Here is a 24,460-nt window from a genome sequence, read left to right as displayed (position 1 = left end):
ATTATTATTATTATTATTATTATTATTATTATTATTATTAAGAGATTGGTCTGTAATTTTCAACTAGGCTGGGGTCTCCTTTTTTGAAGACAGGGATGACCGTGGCAAGTGACCAAAGTTTAGGAAGGGAACAGGTCATGAAAGCTTTTTCAAAGATTATACTTAGGGGTTCTGCTATATTAGTGGAAAGCTTTTTTAAGAAGTATGCACATAGTCCATCAGGTCCAATAGATAAGGATGGTTTCAGTTTGCGAAGAGCTTTTTCAACATTATCTTCTGTGAAATCTATATGTGTTAGGTCGTTGTACTCATTGTTGGTACTATTGGGGAATGTCGGGTATGAGCCGTTACTGTTAACAAAGACTGATCCAAAGAATATATTAAAGAGGTTTGCTTTAACTGTTTCATCATTATATTCTTTGCCGTTAGATTCTTTTAGTGTGGGATGGATCTCGAGTCATTAAGTTTATTGTTCACAAAATTATAAAAAGCACAATTGGACTTTGTGCGCAGAAGGTCTTTTTCTTGCTTGGTGTGGTAATTGGTGCATTCAGTTTTTATTTGGTTGCATATATTTCTGTAGCCGTTTTTGAAATTAGCTACATAGCCCTTTTTGTTTCTTCTCCAGAGGGATTTTTTTTTTGAGTGAAGCTTTTTTATTGATATGGGTAATTTGTTTTTTCTGATTTTGGTGGTGGTTTGTGGTACATAAAGTTTAATGGCTCTATTGACTTCAAGTAGGAAAACTCTATAGTGGTCTTCAGCAGTGATACAGGTTGAGAATAGATTTTGCCAGTCAATAGATGAGAGGTCGGTGTTTATAAGGTCATAGTTGGCTTTTTTGAAATTGTAGTTTGGAATACCGTTATTATGACGATTTTTGTAAGGGCGTATATTGAGACAGTCTATTGAGATATATATATATATATTTATTTATTTATTTATTTATTCATACTTTTATACCGCCCTATCTCCCTAGGGACTCAGGGCGGTGTACAGCCATATAAAAAACACATAAATATACAAAGTAAAACATTCATCTAAAAAACTTATCATATAGGCCAAAATTTAAAATAGACATATAAACAATAAAACCCAATTTAAAACTGAATCTAAAATTTAGACATTTAAAAATTTAAAAATCTAGTCCAGTCCTGCGCAAATGAATAGATGTGTCTTGAGCTCGCGGCGGAAGGTCCGAAGGTCAGGAAGTTGACGAAGTCCTGGGGGAAGCTCGTTCCAGAGGGTGGGAGCCCCCACAGAAAAGGCCCTTCCCCTGGGCGTCGCCAGTCGGCACTGCCTGGCCGACGGCACCCTGAGGAGTCTCTCCCTGTGAGAGCGCATAGGCAGGTGGGAGGCATTCGGTGGCAGTAGACGGTCCCGTAAGTAACCCGGACCTATGCCATGGAGCGCTTTGAAGATCATTACCAAAACCTTGAAGCGCACCCGGAAAACCACAGGTAGCCAGTGCAGTCTGTGCAGGAGGGGTGTTACATGGGAGCCACGAGGGGCTCCATCACCCGCGCAGCCGCATTCTGAACTACCTGGAGTCTCCGGGTGCTCCTCAAGGGGAGCCCCATGTAGAGAGCATTGCAGTAGTCCAGGCGAGATGTCACGAGAGCATGAGTGACCGTGCATAAGGCATCCCGGTCCAGAAAGGGACGCAACTATATTGATAGTATATTGAGATGCAGTCATTTGTTTATAGAGATATATACCAATGAGATATATAACATAACATAACATCAGAGTTGGAAGGGACCTTGGAGGCCTTCTAGTCCAACCCCCTGCCCAGGCAGGAAACCCTACACCATCTCAGTCAGATGGTTATCCAACATTTTCTTAAAAATTTCCAGTGTTGGAGCATTCACAACTTCTGCAGGCAAGTCGTTCCACTGATTAATTGTTCTAACTGTCAGGAAATTTCTCCTTAGTTCTAAGTTGCTTCTTTCCTTGATCAGTTTCCACCCATTGCTTCTTGTTCTACCCTCAGGTGCTCTGGAGAACAGCCCAACTCCCACTTCTCTGTGGCAGCCCCTGAGATATTGGAACACTGCTATCATGTCTCCCTAGTCCTTCTTTTGTTAAACTAGACATACCCAGTTCCTGCAACCGTTCTTCATATGTTTTATCCTCCAGTCCCTAATCATCTTTGTTGCTCTTCTCTGCACTCTTTCTAGAGTCTCAACATCTTTTTACATCGTGGCGACCAAAACTGGATGCAATATTCCAAGTGTGGCCTTACCAAGGCATTATAAAGTGGTACTAGCACTTCACGTGATCTTGATTCTATCCTCTGTTTATGCAGCCCAGAACTGTGTTGGCTTTTTAACAGCTGCTGCACACTGCTGGCTCATATCTAGATGGTTATCCACTAGGACTCCAAGATCCCTCTCACAGGTACTACTATTGAGCAAGGTACCACATATACGGTACTGGTGCATTTTGTTTTTGGCCTAAATGTAGAACCTTACTTTTTCACTGTTGAATTTCATTTTGTTAGATAGCGCCCAATGTTCAAGTCTGTCAAGATCTTTCTGTAACTTGAGCCTATCTTCTGGAGTGTTGGCTATTCCTGCCAGCTTGGTGTCATCTGCAAATTTGATGAGTTCCCATCTATCCCTCGTCCAAGTCATTGATGAAGATGTTGAAGAGTACTGGGCCTAAAACAGAGCCTTGGGGTACTCCTCTGCATACTTCCCTCCATGTGGATGTAGTTCCGTTGAGGACTACACGTTGAGTGCGGTTGGTCAGCCAGTTACGAATCCATCTGGTGGTGGTGCTGTCTAACCCACATTTTTCTACTTTATCTAGTAGTAGGTTATGGTCTACTTTATCAAATGCTTTACTGAAGTCCAAGTAAATTATATCAACAGCATTCCTCTGGTCTACTAATTTTGTCATTTTGTCAAAGAATGCGATAAGATTAGTCTGGCATGATCTGTTTTTGACAAACCCATGTTGGCTTTTGGTTATTACTTTGTTTGCTTCTAGGTGTTCGGTGATTCGTTGCTTGATTATCTTTTCCAGAATCTTCCCCGGTATTGAGGTCAGACTGATAGGTCTGTAGTTTCCTGGATCTGTTTTTTTTCCTTTTTATCTCTCTCTATATATTGGTATATAACTGGAGACAAATCCCTTTGTGTCCATTCACACTTCGTCAATAAAGAATTCTATTCTATTCTAAAAACAGCAGCTATGAACACCTATTAAAAGCCAGCGGGTTTTCTGACTGCGATTAACTCCCTCTTGAGGTCAGGCAGGGGTTCAACGAGGGAGGGGCAAGCCAAGCTCGGCTACCATTCCGCAATTCGTGCGCGGGGCAGCAGGCTGGACTAGAGCATCTCCGAGACCCCATGACGTCAGGTATTCAGCCTAGCGCCGGTGCCGCCACGGACCCACAGAGCGACCGCAAGCGCCCCAGGGAGAACCCAGCGCCCACGCCCCACGATGTCAGAAGCCGCGGGGTTTTTTCCAGGCTCGAGTGACGCCCGCGCCAGCCAGTGAGCGGCCGCGAAAGAGGCGGGACAAGAGAAAGACCTAACGAGCGAGAGACTTCCTGAGGTGACGTCATCCCTGCTGTGTTGGAAGGGGCGGCGCAGACCAGCAGCCGCAGCAGCGCAGCGGGACCAAGTGGCTGCCGGCGGGGCTCTTTGCCGGCTTCCCTTCCACGGAGCCCACCCGGGATCCGTCCGCGCGGCGCTTCTGCTGCCCGGAGAGGCGGGGGTGGGGGGTGCCATGGCCGACCAGGACCTGCTGGACTTCCTGCTGCGGGAAGAGCTTTTCCTGGGGAACGAGCCGGAGCCGGAGCCGGAGCCGTGGGGCTTCCCGCAGGTGAGCGGCGGGCCGGGCAGGGGCGGGCGGGCGGTGCCCTCGGCTGGTCCTGGTTGCTCCTGCTTCCTCTCACCCCGCAGGTCCCGAGCGGGCAGGAGGAGGAGCTGGAGGAGCTGCTGCGGTGCCTCTGGAGTCCTTTCGGGGAGGAATCGGACAGCTCCGCCGAGCCCTCCGGTCAGAGCAGCCTCGCCGAGGACCGGAGCCCGCCTCCTGCCAGCAGCCTCCCAGCCTCGGGCCGCGTGGAGTGGGAGCACAACTACTCCCTGCACCTGACTGCCCCCGACGCGACGCGCACGGAGGCCGCCGACAGCGACGTGGCCATCGATCTGGGTGAGCGGGCGGCCCGGGCTGAGCTGGACGACGGCTCGGGGGCTGCCGTGGGCCGAGAGCGAAGCTGGGCTAGTCCTCTGAGCGAACTTACGGCCCGCCCTGCCGCTTCCTTGTGCGTGACGCAGAGGATGGAGAAATGGCTGGGAGGGAAACGGCCGCAGCAACCAGGAAGAGCCACCTGAGCGCAAGGCTGGCATCCAGCCAGGCACAGCTGTTTCTCCTGGTCTAGTTCTCTGGCAGGGAGGGGGGGGCGGAGGATTACGGGGACCCCTTTCCCACTTGCAAAATTCCGACTTCAGTAAGGCAATTGATAACATAGACCACCGCCTACTTCTTGGTAAGATAGAACAGTGTGGGATAGACAGCACCACCACCAGATGGATTGGTAACTGGCTGACCAGCTGCACTCAAGGTGCAGTCCTCAGTGGAACTGCATCTACAGGGAGGGAAATATGCAGTGGGGTACCTCAAGGCTCTGTCTGAGGCCCAGGACTCTTCAGTATTTTCCATAAATGATTTAGAAGAGGGGGATAGAAGGGAAATCCATCAATTTTGCAGATGACATCAAGCTGGGGGGAATTGCTAACACTTTAGATGATAGACTCAAGATACAGACGGATCTTGACAGACTTGAGCATTGGGCCCTATCCAGCAATACACATTTCAGTGGCGAGAAAAGCAAAGTCCTGCATCTAGGAAGAAAAATCAAATGCACAGGTATTGAATAGGAGGTACTTGGCTCAACAGTAATAACTCTGAGAGGGACTCCGGTGTCTGGGGGACCACCGCTTAAGTGTAAACCGGCAGTGTGCTGCCGCTGCCAAAAAAGCCAACCCAGTCTATCAACAGAGCAATAATGTCAAGATTGTGTGAAGTGTTAGCACTGTTATATACTGCTCTGGAAAGGCCACCCCTGGAATACTGCATCCAGTTTTGGCCCCCACAATACAAAAAAGATGATGAGACTAGAAAGAGTGCAGAGAAGAGCAGCAAAAAGGAGACTCGATGGACAGTTGGCTGTGTCTAGTCTAGGAGGACTAAGGGTGACAGGATAGCAGTGTTCCAATATTTGAGGGGCTGCCACAAAGAAAAGGGAGGTGTCAAACTATTTTCAGAAGCACTGGAGGGAAAGACAGGAAGCAACGGATGGAAGCTTATCAAAGAGAGATCCACCCTACAACTAAGGAGAACTTTCCTGACAGTGAAAACAAAACCAGTGGAAAAGTTTGTCTCTGGAAGTTGTGAATGCTTCAACACTGGAAGTTTTTAAAAAGACAGCCGTTTGTCCAGAATGGTAAAGTGTTTCCAGCTTGAGCAGGGAGTTGGACTGGAAGATCTCCAAGGTCTTCCACTCCAAGCCTGTTGCTCTGGGCCTTCAGCTCCAGTCTGCTGCCTTAGGGACAGTAGCTTGCTATTTCCTGACATCCTCCCCGCTTTTGCAGGAGGCCCCTGAGTCAGCATCAGCCTCCTACCTCTGCCCTTGGCTTTTGCACCTCAGGCAGCTTTCAGCCAGGCCAAAAGTCATGGAGAGATGTTTTATAAAGCCACATAGGTTAGACGGAGGATTTGGCCCTTCCCTCCCAAACCAGTTGTATAGTAAAAAAAGAGGGGCTTGCTTTTTAGCTTTAGGTATCAGAATGTACGTAGACATTCTGACTTATGGAGTTGACAGGGCTCTTGCAAGGGGGCTGCTTGCTCCCCTGTAAGGAAATGAGGGTGCAATTTTAGCAAAGCACCCTGGATCCAGGGAGGCTAATCTGAGGGTTTGGCCCACAAAATATTCTTAGTGGTATAATTATACAAAACCTTAACTCCGGCTGGAAATTGGATTCTCAGAACTCAACTAGCCTTACAGGGGCTTCCTATGGCTCTTTGCCCCAGCTGGCTTCCCCCAACCCTTGGACAAACGACCCACACTGGCATCCCTGGCTGGGCCCATTGGAGCCTATCCCCCTTAGTAGCTGGCTGGTTCTGCCAACAAGCCAGTGCGCTGGAACTTTCCACTAACCAGGCCTGCTCTAATCAGCTTGGTGTCTTGTGTGAACCCAGCCCCAGGGCATGGGTGAGTTTGCACTTGGGGGGGGGCAGGGGGGATGCTGTTTCACAGTGCTGCCAGTTGCACAGTTCCCTTTCCTCTTCCAGAAATGTGGGCAGATGTAGAGACCACCGAGGGCCTCGGCCTTCCCACTGCAGCACTCACAGCAGAGCCCCTGGTAGGAAGAGGCATGCAGGTAAGCAGCCCGGCCAGGCCGCTCTTCTCTTCCCCTCAGCCCTGGTGCTTTCCAGCCCTGACCCTGATCGGCCACCACCTTTTCTGCTCTTCCAGTTCGACTCCCCCCCACTGGTCCTGACGGATGAGGAGAAGCAGCTCCTGGAGAAGGAGGGCATCACAATTCCCTCCCACCTGCCCCTGACCAAGGTGGGCCCTCCTCACCTGGCCTGTGGGACATCCAAAGGCCCCTGCCCAGATCTTGGCTCCGGGAGGGGAAGGGGGACAGAGTAGCCTGGACCTTGCCCTGCAAGGTGGCCAGCCTGGTGCTCCCTCCGGGGGGGTGGGGGGTGGAGGAGAGATGCAGGCTAAGGGCTGGAAAAAGCCTTGGCAGGCAGGCCAAAAGGCAAGGGCTGCCTGGGGGAGGGGAGGCCCTTGGCTGACCCACCCCCCATCCTGTATGCTGCCAGACAGAGGAGCGGGTCCTGAAGCGAGTCCGGAGGAAGATCCGCAACAAGCAGTCGGCCCAGGACAGCCGGCGGCGGAAGAAGGTCTACGTGGACAACCTGGAGAACAGGTAGGGATCCTCGGGGAGCAGAGGGGTGGGGGAGGGGGTCTGGGAGCCCCCCTTCTCCTGAGGCAGCAGCAGGGCAGAGCGTTGCTTGCTTCCTCTCCCATCTCACCGCCACCCTGGCGGCCACACTGTCCGGGCTTCCTCCCTGACGCATCTCTCTGCAGGGTGCTGGCCTGCACGTCCCAGAACAGTGAGCTCCAGAAGAAGGTGCAGCTGCTGCAGAAGCAGAACACGTGAGTTGGGGTGGGGGAGGCCGCTCTCCTCTTGAGGGTTCTGCACACCAATTGGGGATGGCCATAGCAGCCCCGCGCTTTATTTACCCGCACACGGATCAAACGATGATCAAGACCGTGCCATTCCATAGGGGTGCAGCCCTTGGCTGAGTCTAAAGGAGCCTGGTTCAGGGCAGGGGGATGAACCAGTGAGAGACCCCCGTGGTGCAGCTGAGGGTGAGTCAGCCTTGCTTTGTTGCAGGTCCCTGCTTGAGCAGTTGAGGAAGCTGCAAGCACTCATCCAGCACTCATCCACCAAGACGGCTGCGGCCAGTACCTGCACCCTGGTGAGTTTTCATGCCTCCAGCCCTCTAGCTGTCCCTCCCTTTCACCACTCCTGTGTGACAAAAATGGGAGCTGCAAGGAGGAGGCATGTTTTGGCCACTCAAGCTGCGGTCTGATTGTCTTCAATGCGCTCTCTGCCTAGGTGCTGCTCTTCTCTTTCTGCCTGGTCCTCCTGCCCAGCCTCTATCCTCTGGGCAGCCAGAAGCAACCGCTGGGGCAGCATGGAGGTGAGTCTCCATGGCTGGGTTGGCCCCTGCAATCTCTAAGCCCCCTCAGGGTGGAGCTCCCCCCCCACAGAAAGTGCTTCTGGCTGCAGCTCCTGCAAAGACTGAGCAAATTCCTGGGGGCTACAACCCCCCACCCCCGTCTTTGGCCCTCCCAGCTGCTCAGCCGGCTTCAGTTGGTACAGAACCAAGGTTCGCACGTTGGAGCAGTTTGGTATATGGGTGAGAGAGAAGGAGATGCTTTGTTGACTTCCTTCACTGGTCATAAAGAGGAAGGGCCTGGCTTAAGAGAGCTAATTTCAATAAACTTAGAGAGATCTTGAGAAGGATTCAATGGATGAGAATCCTCAGGGGGAAAACAGCTCAAGAAGCTTGGGAAATTTTGAAAAGTGAGATTATAAAAGCACAGTCTAACACAATACCAATGAAGAAGAAAAATAGTAGATCACAAAAGAAACCAGCATGGATGCATAAAGAACTATCTGACAAATTGAAAGACAAAAAGGACAAATATAAAAAATGGAAAGAGGGCAAATAACTAAGGCAGAATATCAGCAACAGCCCGAGCCTGTAAAGATGAAGTGAGGAAAGCTAAGGCTCACAATGAACAAAGGCTAGCGACAAAAGTAAAAATAATAAAAAGCTTCTTCCAACATGTTAAAAACAAGAAAAAAGTCAAGGAAACAATTGGCCCATTGCTGGGAGAAAGTGGCAAGAAGATGACAAGCAACAGGGAGAAAGCAGATCTACTTAACTCATATTTTGCATCTGTCTTTACACAAAAGGAAAAACAATCCAACCTATCAAAACAGCACTACAAAAACAGATTAGAAACACAAGTTAAAATAGGGAAGAAAATGGTAAGTGAACACCTGTCTACCCTAGACGAGTTCAAATCACCAGGACCGGATGGATTACACCCCAAGGTTCTGAAGAAACTGGCAGACGTGATCTCAGAACCACTGAACTATATCTTTCAAAGATCCTGGAGCACAGGGAGCTGCCAGAGGACTGGAAAAGAGCTGATGTAGTTCCCATCTTCAAAAAGGAAAAAACAGATCCAGGAAACTACAGACCTATCAGTCTGACCTCAATACCGGGAAGATTCTGGAAAAGATAATCAAGCAACGAATCACCGAACACCTAGAAGCAAACAAAGTAATAACCAAAAGCCAACATGGGTTTGTCAAAACAGATCATGCCAGACTAATCTTATCGCATTCTTTGACAAAATGACAAAATTAGTAGACCAGAGGAATGCTGTTGATATAATTTACTTGGACTTCAGTAAAGCATTTGATAAAGTAGACCATAACCTACTACTAGATAAAGTAGAAAATGTGGGTTAGACAGCACCACCACCAGATGGATTCAGAACTGGCTGACCAACCGCACTCAACGTGTAGTCCTCAACGGAACTACATCCACATGGAGGGAAGTATGCAGTGGAGTACCCCAAGGCTCTGTTTTAGGCCCAGTACTCTTCAACATCTTCATCAATGACTTGGACGAGGGATAGATGGGGAACTCATCAAATTTGCAGATGACACCAAGCTGGCAGGAATAGCCAACACTCCAGAAGATAGGCTCAAGTTACAGAAAGATCTTGACAGACTTGAACATTGGGCGCTATCTAACAAAATGAAATTCAACAGTGAAAAAGTAAGGTTCTACATTTAGGCCAAAAACAAAATGCACCAGTACCGTATATGTGGTACCTTGCTCAATAGTAGTACCTGTGAGAGGGATCTTGGAGTCCTAGTGGATAACCATCTAGATATGAGCCAGCAGTGTGCAGCAGCTGTTAAAAAGCCAACACAGTTCTGGGCTGCATAAACAGAGGATAGACTCAAGATCACGTGAAGTGCTAGTACCACTTTATAATGCCTTGGTAAGGCCACACTTGGAATATTGCATCCAGTTTTGGTCGCCACGATGTAAAAAAGATGTTGAGACTCTAGAAAGAGTGCAGAGAAGAGCAACAAAGATGATTAGGGGACTGGAGGATAAAACATATGAAGAACGGTTGCAGGAACTGGGTATGTCTAGTTTAACAAAAAGAAGGACCAGGGGAGACATGATAGCAGTGTTCCAATATCTCAGGGGCTGCCACAGAGAAGTGGGAGTCGGGCTGTTCTCCAGAGCACCTGAGGGTAGAACAAGAAGCAATGGGTGGAAACTGATCAAGGAAAGAAGCAACTTAGAACTAAGGAGAAATTTCCTGACAGTTAGAACAATTAATAAGTGGAACAACTTGCCTTCAGAAGTTGTGAATGCTCCAACACTGGAAATTTTTAAGAAAATGTTGGATAACCATCTGACTGAGATGGTGTAGGGTTTCCTGCCTGGGCAGGGGGTTGGACTAGAAGGCCTCCAAGGTCCCTTCCAACTCTGATGTTATGTTATGTTATGTTATGTTAAGCCAAGTGGCGTCCGAGAGTCCTCAGCAGACACCTTTGCAAAATGATATTTTCAGTGGCCAGGGGCTCGGTGGCATCCCCAGAGGCTTTGGGGGTAGTTCTGATAACTTCTTCCAAAGGGAGGAAAGGGGCAAGCAGGAGATGTCATCCCACTAAGAAGCACAGTTTTGGGCGGCAGTTCATTCCAAGGGAAGATGATGCAGGAAAAGGAGAAGCCACCAGGGGACCCCGAGGGGGGCAAACCAGCTCCTCCGCAGTGCTGTAACTTCATCCTTTTTCTTCTTCCAGTGTTGTCCCGAAAGCTGCGCGAATTGCCAAGTGGAGCTTCCCGGATGTTAGCTGGTACCCCCCAGCCAGCAGAAGTGACAATGTCCCTCTCCCATCCTGGGTCCCCCAGGTTGCTTTCATCAGAGAAAGCTGTGTCCCCCAAAGCCTTTGGGGCTGCAGGAAGCTTCAATGGGTCTCTGGAAGGCCTACAGAGCGTCCTGGGGACTGCCCCCTCCCCCTCTGCCAGCAATGGCAGCTTCTCCTCAGGCTCACCCTCTCCTGCCTTGGAGGGACTCCTCCTGGCCCCCAAGGACCCTCCTCCAGGGAAGGAGAGGGCACTCCCGCCTGCCTCTGTCAACCAGCAGCCTGGCTGGGCAGATGGTACTGCCAGCGTCATCCTGCAGCCCCATCACTCCGATGAGATGTGAGGACTGAGGCTTGGGGCCGCTTTGCCAACAATGTGTAGATGCCGAGATCTTGAAGGGGAGACTCTGGATGGAGGGGGGGCAGGGGGGCAGCAGGAAAGGCTTTGCAAGAGAGGCTTTGCCTTGGCCGGGTTCCTCACTTCACCAGCCATTCCTGGGCTCAGAAGAAGGAGTGCTGCAAGCCCCAGCAGGAGATGCTGCCCAGACTCTTTGCCCCCATCCTAGGCATCTGCCCTGCATCTCTGGGGGTTCCCCCAAGATTTGCTCTGGCCCTGCTTTGTGTAATATTCTTGTACAGGGCAACCAATAAATGGCTCAAGAGGGGAGCCCCTCCCTCCGGAATGTCCTGTGTCTTCCCCATTGGCCTCTTGGGAGAGGAAGGCCAGCCCCTCCTTTCCCACTCGTGGATTTTGTGCCACCTGTGGGGCCACCTTGCTGGGCGTCCTCCAAGGTCGTCCATCCCCAGCCGCCTCCCTAGGGTGTCCCCATCGCCACTGGGACTGTCCCCAGACTTATGGGTGGTCTTCGTCCATTTCCCAGCATTGGGCCTTCTGGGTCCTATGGAGAACACCTGGCCGCTGAACGGGTCTTGCCTGGGCTGCCCACTGGGCTGGCTTGTATTCCAGGCTGCTGCCAGCGGGCTTCCTTAGACTCTTTGGGCTTGCCTCGCAGCGGGGGGGGTGGGGGGACGGGACGAGCGGATTAAATGGGCCTGTGAAAGAATGGCTAGATTGTTAGCACTAAGCCTAGCAGATGGCTCATTCGAACAGGGTGGGGTTTCTGTTTCATTTATTAAATCCTTCCAATTTAAAGTTATGGAAGTAAAGGCATTGACTTAATCCTGCAAGGATTGGAGAAGGAGACAGGCTGACTATGCCCTCGGGTGTGCAGTGAGGAAGAGGAAGCTGGGGAACTCCTTTTGGGGGGGGGAGCAAGTGGCTGAAACGGGCAGGGCAAGCAAGCCCGCCCCTCCCCCAATGAGAGGTCAGCTACCTTGTTGAAAGCTGGCCAAAACATGGGGTGAGAAAGAGAAGGGGGCAGGCAGAGCAGCTCTGCCTGGTGGGAACCAGACAGCTACCTGCTCCTGGGAGTGGGGGGAGTTGGCTAATGGTGGGGGGGAGGTGCCAGTCACTCCTGATGCATCCCAAACCTCTCCTGTTCCCCTCCCAGAAGGACAGCTGTGTTTTCCTCTGAGTTTAGGAGTGGCTGTGTTTGGCAAGACTTCAGAACAAGGGGGAAATGCTACTTTGGGAAACCAAAGGCCCTTTGCCCCCCTCAGAATCGCCTGAATCCATAGGATGGGTGGCAAATAAATTGGGTAAAAAATTGCCCCCAATCATGGCACAAACAGGACCTCTGTTCTGCTCCCATCCAAGTCTTCCTTCACTGTCCAGCCCCACACCAGGGAGTCTCCTCTTCCTGCCAGCTGGCTTGTGGAGGCTGCTTGGTAGGCAGCCTGTGATTGGGCCCTGGAAGGAGCATCAGTCTCCTTGAAGAGAGGGGAATGTGTCCCATGACCTTGAAGGAGATTTATCACGTGTGCCCTTCTTTTATCATTGTTTTATTGAAGTTTCTTATAGTATGAAATAGGGAAAGAGGGTACAGGATAAAAGAAGCAAGCAGCAAATAAAAAAAACATTGACTTCTAACTCTTTCCAGTGCTAATGACAATTACAGTCTCATATTTTTGCATTACATTTCCTTACTACAGGCTATTCCTATCCCTATGCAATTATCCAGTTTTCAGACTAAGGTCTAAGTTGAAACCCTCTCAGAGATGCATCCAGCTGGATTTCGGGTGTGGTGCTTGTCCAAGATCTTTGTGCAACCATGCTAGTCTCTTGTTTTTCTTTCTCTGTGGTGTTGATTTTGGAGTTTTTTTGTTTTTCAGAACATCCCAGGCATCCTGTACTGTTTTTCCTTCTAGGTTTTCCATCCAAGGAATCCTTCCTTAATGTCTCAGTTTGTTGAAGTCAGCTCTTTTAAACTCTAAAATACTAGTCTGACTTTGTTCAGTCACCTTTGCCTACATTATGGTGAATTCTAGTTTGAGATGACCATTCTCCCTCAAAGTTACCGTATCTTCCACTCCCTCAACCATTTCATCCCTTTTAGTAAGAACTAAGTCCCTCTAATTCCCTCCTCCACCCTCCTCCACCTTGTCAACCAGGCAAGTCAGAAGCCAGTTTGATCTCCCCACTGCCTGCAGAGTTGGTTTCCCAGTTGACTTCAGTTCAGGGTAGTTAAAATCCCTGATTTCTACAATGTTGTGTTTCCTGAACACCTCATTGGCAGTGTTCATCAATTTCTTCTTCTTGGCTGAGTACACACCTATGGCAATGCCATTTCTTTTTTTTTCTTTCTTTCTTTCTTTCTTTCTTTCTTTCTTTCTTTCTTTCTTTCTTTCTTTCTTTCTTTCTTTCTTTCTTTCTTTCTTTCTTTCTTTTTGATATTCAAATATTGCCAAGAAGGCTTTCATCCCTAGTACTGTCTACTTCTGTGGAAGGGTAGTAATTATTTACATTCTTTCTTGCATCATTCATCCCAACATGAAAGGGGGGGAAGGTTTGTCTAGTGAAGAGAAAGACTAGGGGGGGACATAAGAGCTGTCTTCCAATATTTGAGAGGCTGCCACAAAGAACGGTGTGTGTGTGTCAAATTATTCTCCAAAGCACCTGAATGCAGGACAAAAAGCATCTGATGGAAAGGAGAGATCCAGCCTAGAAGTAAGGAGAAACTTCCTGACAGGTCAATTAATCAGCGGAATGCCTTGTCTCTGGAAGCTATGAATGCTCGAACACTGGAAGTTTTTAAAAAGAGGTTGGGCAGCCATTTGTCTGAAGTGATATAGGGTTTCCTGCTTGAGGAAGTGATTGGACAACTTTGTTATTCAGTTGATTAGGTAAGCAGAATATGGAAAATAATCAGTCAGCTTGATCATTTTAGTAAGCCTTTCGGTCACATCTTAAATCTTTGAACCTGGGAGACAACGTAAAGGTAAAGGTTCCCCTCGCACATACGTGCTAGTCGTTCCTGACTCTAGGGGGCGGTGCTCATCTCTGTTTCAAAGCCGAAGAGCCAGCGCTGTCCGAAGACGTCTCCATAGTCATGTGGCCGGCATGACTCAATGCCAAAGATGCACGGAATACTGTTATCTTCCCACCAAAGGTGGTCCCTATTTTTCTACTTGCATTTTTTACGTGCTTTCGAACTGCTAGGTTGGCAGAAGCTGGGACACGTAATGGGAGCTCACCCCGTTATGTGGCACTAAGGATTCGAACCGCTGAACTGCCGACCTTTCTTTTGATCGACAAGCTCAGCGTCTTACCCACTAAGCCACCGCATCCCTTGGGAGACAACATAGCCCCCTAGAAAAATTGTCTAGAAATTGATGACTGTTTTAACAAAAAAGTTAAAGTAAGTTTAAAAATAAGTCTGAGCTCCTGATAAAAGCAGTCTTCTGTTGAAAAATAGTCTTTAGCTCACAAAAAGTTAAAAGTAAATCTGAAGTCCTTTAAATAGCTTAGCAGCCTTCTGACCAAATTGCTCACCAAAAACCTTAAGGGTTTGAACTCCCTTCGTTTAGCAGTCTCCTGACACAAATTAGTATTTTGCTCCCTCTTGTGGTTAGTGTTGAAATAACCTCCAGGAATAACGAAGCAAGGAAAATCATGAGACCGTTTCAACCAATGGTATCACGCCTTTGTCTAAAACGTTCTAAAAGTTTATAAGACAGAAATAAGCAAAAAAACTATTAAAGGGGTAAAAAAAGAAAAATCACAAAGAAGGAACTCGTTCAACTCACAAGAAAGATTTACAGCCAACCAAAAAAGAAAGTCTCCTCTTTCTCCTACTACATACACTGGGGGAAGAAAAGGCGCAGAAGCTGCGCTGCAGTTCATCAACCTTTCTCCTCCCTTAGCTAAAGCGGGGTGGAGCGGGACGGGGCGCGAGGCGGGAGAAAATAGTTTATCGGCAGGACTCCGTGGCTGATGAATTGCACCACCGGGAGCGAAAGATGCCCCACCGGAAGCAGCAACGAGCCACGAGCAGGCGGCCAGCTCCGCACCCCTCAAAGTCGCTCCCGATGGCCATCTTTGTGCAGTCTTGCAATATTGCATGGAGAGTATTGCGATGGTCGAAATGGGAAGCGATCGGGGTGGGTGGGTGAGTGAGTGGGTATAGGCAGGGCCTCCCAGAACAGAAGAAAAGATCATGTGGGAGAGGGTCCTCCAACTCACGGCTGCCACCGCTTCCCCCGGCAGGAGCCCTCCCACAATTGAACACCAGCCCTGTGCAGGAGTGCATTTAAGGATAACAAGATTCTCCAGATTCAGGGGAGATCCAACCGCCCAGAGCCCCTCTATCTTGCTAGGGTCGAGTCTCTGACAATGCCCCCTACCCCCACCACCCCAGCCTCCGGGCACTGGAGAAGCGCCACCTGTGGTATCCTAGGGTAGAGATGTCCAACCAAAACCAGCAAAGAACCCAATGCTGTCCAATCACTTAAGCAGGAGCCTTGTGTGGGTGTGCAACAGCAGAAGTGAGAGACCCAGGCCCCGCATAAAAGGGGCCTAGGGCTGGATGAGGTGCCCCCCATTCCCATCCCCCAGGGTCAGTCCAGTAGGATAGCATGGCTGATGGTATGAAAAACCTCAGGGAGATGAGGGAGGCGGCAGGAAGAACCCAGCCCCCTTGATTTGAGCTTTTCAGAGGTCTCATGCTGCCTCTGTGGCAGAATCAGGCTGGAACCTGTGTGCTTTGCTTGATCTTTAGGGGAGCCAAATACCAAGCAGGGAGTCACTGTTCAAACTCTGGCATCATCAGAAAAGGCTGGAGCAATCAGACAAATGAGGCAGAGCCCCCAAGCCAGGTGGGTGTGTAGAGAAGAGAGGCCCTAGAGCCTTGATAGTGAACCTATGGCACATGTGCTGGAAGTGGCACGCAGAGCCATCTCACCGGGCATGCCAGCCAGCCAGCTGGTCTTCTCATGTGTATGCATGCCAGAAACCAGAAACAGGTGGGAAACTGGAAGCTCACTCAATGCCAGCAAACGGGAGCGCGAGCATGTGCATGTGGTGGGGAGTGCCGGAAACCAGAAGAGCAGCTGAGCTTCCGGTCTTCTGGTTTCTGGTGCATATGCATGCACAAAGACCAGAAGCTCAACTTCCTGGCACACACATGTGCACCAGGGAGCTGTTCTTCTGGTTTCTGGCACTCCCGCACACACAAAGACCAGCCAGCTGGTGCACGTGTGCACACCAGAACCCGGAAGAGCAATGGCCAATGGCTGGCGTGCCCAGAGTGATGGCTCTGCATGCTACTTCCGGCACGCATGCCATAAGTTCCCCATCATGGCCCTAGAGGTTCCAGCAAGGAAGGTGCTCTCTTAATTAGCTGCAGCCTGGTTTAGCAAGCAGTCCTGATCCATGGTTCTCTGTGGGGGAATAACCACTGGCTCCCACTTCTTGTTCCTGTGTAGTCTGGTCATGTAAAACATGCTGGAATTCTAGCTTGGGTCAGACTGATGAACCTGGCTTGGCTTTCCAAACTTTGGACTAAACTTTAACTTCTCCGCGTTCCTTTTGAAAACAAAACGCAGCAGGCAGGCTTTCCTTCCAAGACTGTTTTGTCTTATATTCCTTTCCTCATCTGTTATTTAACTGTTCAGCCTGAGTAATTTACTATTATCTTATAGTTACTCTGTGTGTGTATGTGTGTGTGTGTGTGAGTCTGAGATTTAAATAGTGCACTCAGCACAGGTCACCGACAAGCCTGACCAAGGCACTATCTGCCCTATCCTGTATCCTGCTGCCCTTGTCTTGCTTGTCAGAAGGAGATTCAACCTGGAAAGAGGGATGAATTTCCTGACAGAGTGATGGAACAGCTTGCCTCCTGGAGCTGTGGAAGCTCCATTGCTGGAGGACTTCAAGACAAGATTGGCCAGCCACTTGTCCCTGCACATCATGGGTAACCAATTGTGATGATGTCCCCCCCCACGCTTCTTCCCCTGATACCTTATGTCAGCTTGGAGGAGGATGAACCAGTCCCAGCCACGCCTGGAGGGAAATTGGCCAATGGCTCCTAGCAGCCAACAGAGAGGGATTTGGCTGAAGCGCAGCAGTGTAGCTCTGAGGATTCAGATGGGGGAAGCATGCAGCTGCAGCCAGTCGGGGATGAGGAAGAGGAACTCTGCTTTCTGCACCTGATCCAAGGACATGTAGGGCAGAGAAAAGGCAGGAGCAGAGAAGATCAGCAAGATTACTCATGAGGAGAAAGCCTCACCCTTCTTGGTGGGCTGCACCAGGGCTTTTTAACACAGGAGACAAATGGGGGCCATGCTGGGAACAATATGTTCATTTTCTATCTGCCTATTGGTGGTTGTGATTCCTGCCTTGCTTTGGATTGACAACTTGCATGGCTTTGGATCATGCCTTGTGAACTCTGGACTTTTCTTGCCTCGTGAATCCTCTTGTCTTGTGGATTTAATTTTACCTGGTGGGTTTATCTTGTTTGGGAAACTTTCAAGTGCCTTGTGGACTCATTGGCCATTGCTCTGTGGACTAGCATTGGTCTGCTTGTGGCTGAATTGGGACCATTCTGGGATTTTGGTGAAGGGAAATGCTGTTGAATATTAATAACCCACTAAAACACTGTTGTGTGTACATGTGAGTGAGCGGGACAGCACACCAATCTCTCAACTGAATCAAAGAATCATAGGACTAGAAAGGATCTTGAAGATCTTCTAGTCCAACCCCCCTGCCTAAGGCAGGAGTCCTTAACCATCCTGGACAGGTGGTTGTCCAATCTCGTCTTGAAGTCCTCCGGCAATGGAGCTTCCACAGCTCCAGGAGGCAAACTGTTCCATTCAGCAGTCACCAACTGGTAGGCCGCGAGAAAATTTTGGTAGTCCGCAGAAAAATTATTTGCATTTTTTATATTGCACTAAATCAGCGGTCCTCAAACTACAGGCCCTGGTGCGGGGCTTTGGGTGAAGGCTGGAGGGAAGTGCTGCTGGTGGCAAAGAGCCGGAGGGACTTGTTCCACTGAGACTGCATCATGGCCTGGAATTGACTGACCATCTCAGCCTGCTGAGCCTCCAGGCACCGGCACCTGGCCTTGCACTCCTGCAGGTCTTCCCTCTGCTTGGAAAGCCTATGCTCCTAGACCTCAGTGAGGTGCTTCTGCTAAGCCTAACTCGATGTCACTCATGTTGCAGGGTGCCTTGCAGGCCTCTACTCGCCCCTCTACTTGCCCCTCCCCTCCCAGCCCCTCCCCACCCCGGCTCTGTAGGGCTCCAACAGGAAGCAGTTGTTGGAGCTAAGCAGCCATCATGAGTAAGAGTTGGCAAACGGCTCAGTTCAAATTGGATCTGGCTGAGAAGGAGGCTTAGCAGAAGCACCTCACTGAGACTACAAGAATAGGCTTTCTAAACAGAGGGAAGACCTGCAGGAGTGCAAGGCCCGTGCCAGTCCGGCTTCCAGCCTGGGTACAACACGGAGACGACTTTGGTCGCGTTGGTTGATGATCTCTGGAGGGCTCGGGACAGGGGTAGTTCCTCCCTCCTGGTCCTATTAGATCTGTCAGCAGCTTTTGATACCATCGACCATGGTATCCTTCTGCGGCGGTTGGGGGGTTTGGGAGTGGGGGGGCACCGTTTTTCAGTGATTCTCCTCCTACCTCTCCGACCGTTCGCAGACTGTGTTGGCAGGAGGGCAGAGATCGACTGCAAGGCACCTCACTTGTGGGGTGCTACAGGGGTCGGTTCTCTCGCCGCTTCTGTTCAACATTTATATGAAGTCACTGGGGGAGATCATCCGTGGTTTTGGGGTGAGTTGCCACCTATATGCTGATGATACTCAGCTATATATCTCCACCCCGAACCACCCCAACGAAGCCGTCGAAGTAATGTCCCGGTGCCTCAAGGCCGTACGGGTCTGGATGAGGAAGAACAGACTTCGACTCAACCCATCCAAGACTGAGTGGCTGTGGATGCCAGCATCCCGGCACAGTCAGGTAGTTCCATCGCTGATTGTGGGGGGCGAGTTGTTGGCCCCCAGGGAGACGGTTCGCAACTTAGGCGTTCTCCTGGATGTACGGTTGTCGCTGGAAGAGCATTTGACAACCGTCGCCAGGGGAGCTTTTTATCAGGTGCGCCTGATTCGCCAGTTGCGTCCCTTCCTGGACCGGGATTCTTTATGCACAGTCACTCATGCCCTCGTCACTTCCCGCCTGGACTACTGCAATGCTCTCTACATGGGGCTCCCCTTGAAGAGCACCTGGAGGCTCCAACTGGTCCATAATGCGGCTGCGCGGGGGATAGAGGGAGCGTCTCATAGCTCTCATATAACACCTCTCCTGCACAAGCTGCACTGGTTACCGGTGGTCTTCCGGGTGCAATTCAAGGTGTTGGTTCTCACCTTTAAAGCGCTCCATGGCTTGGGACCGGGTTACTTACGGGATCGCCTACTGCCACCAATAGCCTCCCATCGACCTGGGCGCTCCCATAGGGAGGGCCTCCTCAGGGTGCCGTCAGCCAAACAATGCCGACTGGCGGCTCCCAGGGGGAGGGCCTTCTCTCTGGGGGCTCCTGCCCTGTAGAATGAGCTACCTCTGGGGCTACGCCAACTCCCTGACCTCCAGACCTTTAAGCGCGAGCTTAAGACTTTCTTGTTCCATTGTGCAGGGTTGGCCTAATCGCAATTTTAACATGGGTGGTTTTATTAGGGTTTATTTTATATTTTATTAGTTTTTTAAATTATTGGGCCAATTTTGAATTAGATTTTTAATAATGTTCTTAACGTTTGTTTCTGTGCGATTTTATCTTGGCTGTAAACCGCCCTGAGTCTTCGGAGAAGGGCGGTATAGAAATGTAATAAATAAATAAATAAATAAATAAATAAATAAATAAATAAATAAATAAATAAATAAATAAATAATAAATAAATAAATAAATAAATAAATAAATAAATAAATAAATAAGGCCAAGTGCCGGTGCTTGGAGGCTCAGCAGGCTGAGATGGTCAGTCAATTCCAGGCCATGATGCAGTCTCACTGGAACTCTGGCTCTTTGCCACCAGCAGCACTTCCCTCCAGCCTTCACCCAAAGCCCCGCACCAGGAGGCTGAAGCAGACCCCAAGTTGGAATTTCTGCCCCCTCTGACCTACACAAAAAAACCCCAAAGTGGGAGACTCTGCAGCAACACAAGTGTTCATTGCACGTATCTGTCCCAGGGCCTGTAGTTTGAGGACCCCTGATCTAGTGCAATATAAAAAATGCAAATAATTTTTCTGTGGACTACCCAAATTTTCTCATGGACCACCAGTGGTCCACAGACCACCAGTTGGTGACCGCTGGACTAGATGACCTCCAGGTCCCTTCCAGCCCTGGATTATCCTCTGAAGCTGCATTTAGTGCCAGGTTTGTATCATTCCCTCCTCTCCTTTTTCCTCCCTCCCTCCCTCTTACTCACTTTCTGTCTGTCTCTCTCTCTCTCTCTTTCTCTCTCTCTCTTTTTCAAATGAACCCCCCACCCCCCCATTTTTTGCCTAGAAGGCTTCAGCTTTTTTATCTTTTAAAAAATGCTTTTAAAAGTAAAAACAAAAAGCCTCTGACAATCAGGCACCTCAGCCTGGATCGTCAGATCCTTGTTTTAACCCTTTAAAAGCATTTTTTCAGCCGAAGAGGTTGTTAAAAAAATGCTTTTAAGAGTAAAAAAAAAAAGGCTCTGACCTGGGGGCGGGGGCAGGGATTTTTGCTACCCGTTCTCCGAATCACCCGCTGCCATTGCTACCGGATCAGCTGATCCAGTCTGAACCCGGAGCATTTCACGCCTGAGATGCAGATTCCCAACAGTCCTCCAGGGCAACAGCTGTGTAAAATGCAGAGTGGTCGTAGAGACGAGGTGACCAAATCAGGAGTGACCACAAAAACAATCTTCCTTAAGCCCCCATATCCTGAGGGCTCCTCAAATCAAGCCTGTCTGTTTGTAGAAAGCACCCTCCCCCCAGGACCAAGCCAAGACAAAATAAGGGGGGAAGTACCAGAAAAGGGCCCTTGAACCCCAGAGTTGGCTTGAGCCCACCCTCCAGATGCGGGGTCCTACCCAATATCTCTGGGAAGACTTTAGACTAGTACCTAGGGAGGCCGATGCTGCTCAGGAAAACATTTTATTGGAGAAGAGTGGCTGATGGGTGAGGTAGGAAGGATTGCCCCCCCACCCCACCCTGCCAAGGCAGAAACCACGGAAGCCTGGCTCTCTTCACCCTCTCACTTGGTGCGGTAGAAAGTGTCTGTGCCAACCCTACAATGAAGCAGGAGGGAGGAAAATTTCAAAAGTCATGGTGGCATGATTGCTGTCCCCCCCAGACTGAGCATCCCACCCCCCATCCCCCACCCTACATTCCCTTCTTCCACCCACGCAGGTGACAACAAAAAAAAGGGGGGGAAAGGAAATGGACGTTGCTGCTTGTCGGGGGTGGCCAGGGCTAGGTCCTCAGCCACACATTGCAAGCCACATCTGATAGGGGAACAGCACAGATCCAAAGAAGTCTGTATGAAATCTCTCCTGTGTCTTTGTGGGCCTCCCTTGAAGCAGCTCCTGAGGGTCCTGAGAAAGTGGCCTCTTTGGAGGTGAGATGAAGAGCAGTGCTTGTGGAAGGCACCTTGGTTGTCTCTTTGCTCCATACAAATATGGGGGCTGTGCTGGCCACTTCTCTCCAATTTAAGTAGAGTAATTAATGCCAACTCTCTGAGTGTTGCCAGCTGTGGGTCCACCAGACTGTGATGCCACCCAAACCACACTCCAACCGCTTGTCAGTGAGAAGGACCTGAGGAACCTGTGTTTCTTTGTGGGGGAAGTGGCAGAAATGGGATCTGCTAATGCCAGCCTCTCCCACGGGAGCTGCTCGGCCCTGGGTGCTGAAACGACCCTGAGAGACACAAACCATTGGTACATCCTTTCAAGAACCACTTGGGAAGGTGGGAAGGAAAGAGAGAAATTGAAGGGGCACCCCTGGGCCCTACCAGTTAGGGGGCAAAGCAGTTCAGCCCCTGCTTTTTCTTACCGGGTTGCCCCCCAGTCCTCTGCCACGGATCCCACCTCCGCACGCAACAGCCATGTGGTCTTCAGCTGTTCCTCTCCATCCTCATCCAGGAAACACTGGCCCGCAAAGACCGTGGTGGACTCTGAGGGAGGAATCGGCCAGAGACCCACTGGGGTAATCAGGTTATAGCACTGGGGGGGGGGGCTGTATGTTCCATAGATCAACCAGCCCGAATGATTTACTCCATGCCAGTGGCACCTGGAATCTTTGGGCAGCTCCAGCTAATGGGGAGTTGGGGGGAGAACATTCAGTAAAAAAAATCTGCAAGAGGCAGATCTAAGGAATGGGAGATCCACTAGATTCCTTCCTCCCATTCTATTTGCTTCCATCCCAAATAATGAATGGCTCTACCAGCGAAACTCCAGTTGACGGTGAAGCCGAAGGTGGGCTGGGCCCGCTGGTCCACCTGGTGCTGGACACCCTGAAGAGGGGATGGCCGGATGATGTTGTCGGTAGCAGCCATGGCCGTCAGGTAGGAGCCGCTGAACACCCCGGAATTATTGCTGTCGGAGATGACCATCTTGGAGCCCTGGTCATTCACCCAGTTGCCAGCCAGGACGCACTAAAGGAGGCGGGGAGGAAAGCAGATCACGGAGTTGGCCGAGCCAGGCTGCCCAACAGGTAGAGAGACTGGCAGCGCTGACTCTATTTTCTCCGGGGATCTGAAAACTCCCGTTACGCCCACATGCCCAATCCCCCGGGCTGCCCACGGCGGGAGGGGCTGGCAGAGGCGATCCATCCTAAAGTCCCATCGGTCGAGGCGCCTGTCAGACCGCGCCCGGGATGGCACCCCGCGGGCGGATCGCTCTGCCATTTGCCCTGCGAGCGAGAGCAGCAGCCCCGGCGGCAGAGGAGCAAACGCTCGGCCAACCGTCCGTCGGGGACTCAGAGCCTCTGGCGCTCAGCGCAACGGGACTGGGTGCGACCAACCCCGAGGAAGCGGCACCCTCTGCGCAGCACCTGCCGCCCACCCGAGCGGAGCCTGGTAGCGGGGGCTTTCCATGAGGGAAGCTGGGACCATCTGCACGCCACCCCCCCCCTCATCCTACCTTCCGCATGGCGAAGCGCTCAGAATTTTGGGGTTTGGCAGAGGTGCCGGAGCAGCCGAGCAGGAAAGCGAGGAGCCCCAGAAGTGCTGTGCCTATCGCCATGATACTCTCCAGGAATCTCGACTTGCCAGCCCCGGGCGGGACGGCCCCTTATAAAGCCCTGCTTGGGCTCGCGCTGGCTACACCCACCCCCCATTGAGCTGCCGCCTCCTCACACTCCTCCCGGCAGGGAGGGACAGGATCCCCGCCCTAGGCGACGGACGCTTCTGGGAAATCGTTGGCCGTGACTTTGGCATGTGAGGGCTGCGGGTCAGGGACAGGCAAAAATGGGAAAGAGGGGCACATGACTAAAGCAGGATATCAGCAGATAGCCAGAATCTGAAAAGACGAAGTCAGGAAAGCAAAGGCTCAGAATGAACAAAAGTCTTGCAACAAAAGTGAAAGATAACAAAAAAAGTTTCTTCCAACATATAAATAACAAGAAAAAAATCAAGGAAACAGTATGTCCACTAAAGAGAGAAGACCACAAGCTGGTTAACTCATTCTTTGGATTGTTTTTCACCGAAAAAGAAACTATAGCCCAACCTACCAGAAACATAACTGAAAAAAACAGATTGGAAAAAAATGTTAAAATAAGCAAAAAAACAAAACAAAACAGTAAGAGAACACCTGTCTGATCTTGATGAATACAAATCACCAGGACCTGATGGATTACATCCCAGAATTCTAAAGGAGCTGGCAGATGTCATCTCAGAACCATTGCACCACATCTTTCAAAAATCCTGGAACACCTGGAAACTACCAGAGGACTGGAAAAGAGCTGATATGGTTCCCATCTTCAAAAAAGGAAAGAAAAAAAAAACAGACCCAGGAAACTACAGACCAATCAGCCTAACATCAATACCTTGGAAGATCCTGGAAAAGATAATAAAAAAAAACAGATCTGCCAACACCTAGAAACAAGTAAAGTAATACTGTAACTAGCAATCAGCACAGGTTTGTTAAAAACAGATCATGCCAAACCAACCTTATTCCATTCTTCAACATAGTGACAAAATTCAACATAGTGACTAAGAATAAATAAAGCAAAATACTGTGGACCTAATATATTTAGACTTCAGCAAGACATTTGACAAAGTACACCACAACCTACTTCTTTGTAAACTAGAAAAAAGTAGGATAGATAGCTTCACCACCAGATGGATTTGCAACTGGCTGACGAACCATGCTCAATGAGTAAGTCTTTAATGGGTGTAAGTCTACATAGAGAGAAGTAAGCATTGGGGTGCCACAAGGTTCCACCTTAGGTCCAGTACTCTTCAATACCTTTATAAACTACTTAGACGAGGGAATAGAAGGGGAACTCACCAACTTGCAGATGACAATAAGCTGGCAGGAATAGCTAACACCCTAGAACAGGGGTCACCAACCTTTCGGACCTCAGGGACCACTAACTTAACAATTT

The 24,460-nt window shown here is 50.0% G+C and overlaps 2 protein-coding genes across 2 annotated transcripts; one reads left to right on the top strand and one right to left on the bottom strand.

Annotated features, from left to right (window-relative positions):
• The first annotated feature begins 3,520 nt into the window (after positions 1 to 3,520).
• Positions 3,521 to 12,489, top strand: CREB3 (cAMP responsive element binding protein 3). Its single transcript, XM_058172525.1, has 9 exons — positions 3,521 to 3,834; positions 3,915 to 4,164; positions 6,307 to 6,395; positions 6,491 to 6,583; positions 6,844 to 6,950; positions 7,112 to 7,180; positions 7,422 to 7,506; positions 7,647 to 7,731; positions 10,437 to 12,489. The coding sequence occupies exons 1-9, from the start codon at positions 3,739 to 3,741 to the stop codon at positions 10,841 to 10,843; spliced, it is 1,281 nt and encodes a 426-aa protein (XP_058028508.1). The 5' UTR covers positions 3,521 to 3,738; the 3' UTR covers positions 10,844 to 12,489.
• Positions 12,490 to 20,989: 8,500 nt separating this feature from the next.
• On the bottom strand, positions 20,990 to 23,267 carry LOC131191849 (avidin-like). Its single transcript, XM_058170377.1, has 4 exons — positions 22,996 to 23,267; positions 22,298 to 22,508; positions 21,908 to 22,028; positions 20,990 to 21,144 (listed from the first exon to the last, which is right to left on the bottom strand). The coding sequence occupies exons 1-4, from the start codon at positions 23,095 to 23,097 to the stop codon at positions 21,111 to 21,113; spliced, it is 468 nt and encodes a 155-aa protein (XP_058026360.1). The 5' UTR covers positions 23,098 to 23,267; the 3' UTR covers positions 20,990 to 21,110.
• Positions 23,268 to 24,460: the final 1,193 nt, after the last annotated feature.

Source organism: Ahaetulla prasina, chromosome 2 (assembly GCF_028640845.1).
Source record: "Ahaetulla prasina isolate Xishuangbanna chromosome 2, ASM2864084v1, whole genome shotgun sequence".
NCBI lineage: Eukaryota > Metazoa > Chordata > Lepidosauria > Squamata > Colubridae > Ahaetulla > Ahaetulla prasina.
Note: the sequence above shows the minus strand (reverse complement) of the source record. Positions and strands in the feature narration are given on the sequence as shown.